This window comes from Penaeus japonicus, unplaced genomic scaffold, assembly GCF_977035675.1.
Source record: "Penaeus japonicus unplaced genomic scaffold, GWHDUDI00000001_assembly GWHDUDI00000021, whole genome shotgun sequence".
Lineage (NCBI taxonomy): Eukaryota > Metazoa > Arthropoda > Malacostraca > Decapoda > Penaeidae > Penaeus > Penaeus japonicus.
The window spans coordinates 10,723,765-10,726,264 of NW_028234423.1; the positions used below are offsets into that span (position 1 = coordinate 10,723,765).

Genomic DNA, 2,500 nt, shown 5'->3' on the forward strand with positions numbered 1-2,500 from the left:
GGGAGTACCAGGGGGGGTGCGACCCCACCTACTAGATCAGCTCCTAGGAACACTTAGTCAGCCCTCCCCAGAGAACCCGCTGCTGGAAGGCCAACTCAGCGGGAAGAGACTGGCCAGATTCAGAGCAGGCTCATCTGAGGAAGGAGTTCAAGCCCCCGCCCCATGACAAGGCGGTTCCTTTGCGGGGGGGGGGGGGGCTTCCAGTAGTCGGAGTTGACGATCGATCCGTTCCTTGAGAGTCTCGCTGGTTCGATCCTCTACCGGGACGAGGAAAAGATTGCGTGTCTCCCAGCACATCCCGCCGAAGACCCACTGGCCGTCAATCACTCTTCCAACGTTGTATTTGTGGCGCCCGAACTTGCTCTCGTCTATCTCAACGATTTTTCCAGGGCCCCCGATGACACTCTGCTGGTCAAGGGCCCAGTGAACCATTACCTCCCGGCAGAAACGGGACCAGTCGGTAATGGTCGCGAACCACAGTCTCGGCTAATGCTGCATGAGCCAAACTGTGAAACACTCCCGGACGAAGTACTTCACAAAGATCAGTAAGGTTTCAACATCAAGGTGAACTCGCTTTGATTCCTGCCGCCATAGCGTGCTGGCTGACCGCAGCGGCCACAGTTCCTTTCATGACGGACAAGACCATGTTGAATGTACAGATCCATAAGGCGATCGTTATCCGCGCACAGATCGTCATAGAGCGATCAGAAGCGCCCCTCACATTATGGCATGATATATACATGCAACTGAGACTTCAGTGCTATGTGGAGCCGGCACTCAAGTACTGCGCATGAGCGGCCTCCGGATAGGAAACTAGGACCGATAATGACATGTCCACTCAATAGAGGGCACTCTATAATTATACTGTAAACAATGTGGAATATTGCGCCATCTATTGAGAGAACATTAGAGTGCATGCAGGTAATTCATCAAGGTTGTCCAGTCCACAGGTAATTGGGTTAAGACTTTGCATACGAAATTTGCCTCGAAGTAGCACAAGGTAGCACGAAATGCCTTAAAAAAGGAGGCCCTAGATTGTGGGGTCCAGGGATGGAATAGCGCATTATATCCAGTATATATGAATAGTAGAGGCTGAGAGGAATCCATGGATACCGCATTTGTGGTATTTAGTAATGCAGCACTATCTAAAATTATCTTTAGATATAAGAGTACATTGACAACTAAAATTCCACATACAATTAATCATACACTCGTTGATTAATGAGTATCTGTTACTACTCAGCCCTTGGCCAGAAGGTGTCACTGTGCAAGGGTTAAAGCTTATGTAACAATATATATATACATATATACATATATATACATATATATTTACTTATACATATACATACACACAAACACACACACACACACACACACACATATATATATATATATATATATATATATATATATATATATATGCATATATGTATATATATATATATATATATATATATATGTGTGTGTGTGTGTGTGTGTGTGTGTGTACATAAATACAGTCATTAATACAGTGATGATCTTGCAGGCGAATTCAACTGATCCTACTGACATTGGCAGCGGCAGTGACCGTGTCCAAAGCGCAGGGGCTGGGAATACCTCGCTACACCTGGCAGGAGGTGAGGCAGAACCTTGCAACGCACCAAGACGTCACGGAAATGGTTGACTGTACTCTTGGCATCCGGCCGACTAGACTATGTAGGCACATGTTCAATCAACTAAGAGGTAATTTGCCTTTTCCATTCTTTTGCAGGGATTCATTAATTGTGGACATAATTGATGGACTTTTATAAATGCGCCAGGAGCTCCATCGACCTTGATTCGCTGATTCCTCTACTTTCCAGGTTTCGTGTATGAAGTAGTGCAACGGAACTGCATTCGCTGCCCACCGCAGACGAGGAGGGTTGTAAATCAAGCAGTCGCTCACCTCCAGCGTAATTACACAAGAGAGTTCAACAGACTTATACGTGGTGTGAGATCATAAGATCATACTGTTTTAGACATAAGTTTGGTTTAATATTTTCAAAAAAGGTGTATCATGTGGTACTTAATCTAATCCAATGTTTTACACTGAAACGTGACATCTATCGTGTGTGAAGAGTACTTTTAATCATCCCCGCAGTTTTATCTGATAATAAAGCTTTACTCTGATACAATTCCCTGTCCCCTTTTGAGCATTCTTTGTTTCATCCATGTATCCCGTCTCCTTTGAGATAAGTGAAATAAACAGACAAAGAATAACATCCCATTTTATAAATTTTGTTATCCTATTTTTGTACATTTTGCCTGCGACTGTGCAGGGCAAACTTTAGGTTAAGCCACTGAGTTGCAAAAACAAACTACTTTCTATTACATCAGCTACAAAAGGAATTAATGGCTCGTATTCTTATTGATCAACTTTTAGCACATCAAAGGTCGACCTTAGCTTATCTCAGGATAAGTGTGCTGAAAACCCAATTTTCACAAAGATATGTTAACTGGAAAAGTAGTAGAGTGAAGAGCC

At 43.7% G+C, this 2,500-nt stretch overlaps 1 protein-coding gene across 1 annotated transcript in view; it reads left to right on the forward strand.

Annotated features, from left to right (window-relative positions):
- The window catches only part of LOC122260132 (uncharacterized), a 5,347-nt gene extending 3,102 nt beyond the window's left edge, over positions 1 to 2,245 (forward strand). Inside the window, exons 2-3 of the mRNA XM_043027258.2 lie at positions 1,526 to 1,722; positions 1,842 to 2,245. Of these exons, the coding sequence (XP_042883192.2) occupies positions 1,526 to 1,722; positions 1,842 to 1,981 (337 nt within the window). The 3' untranslated portion in view covers positions 1,982 to 2,245. The remainder of the gene's footprint in view (positions 1 to 1,525; positions 1,723 to 1,841) is intronic.
- The last annotated feature ends 255 nt before the right edge of the window (positions 2,246 to 2,500 follow it).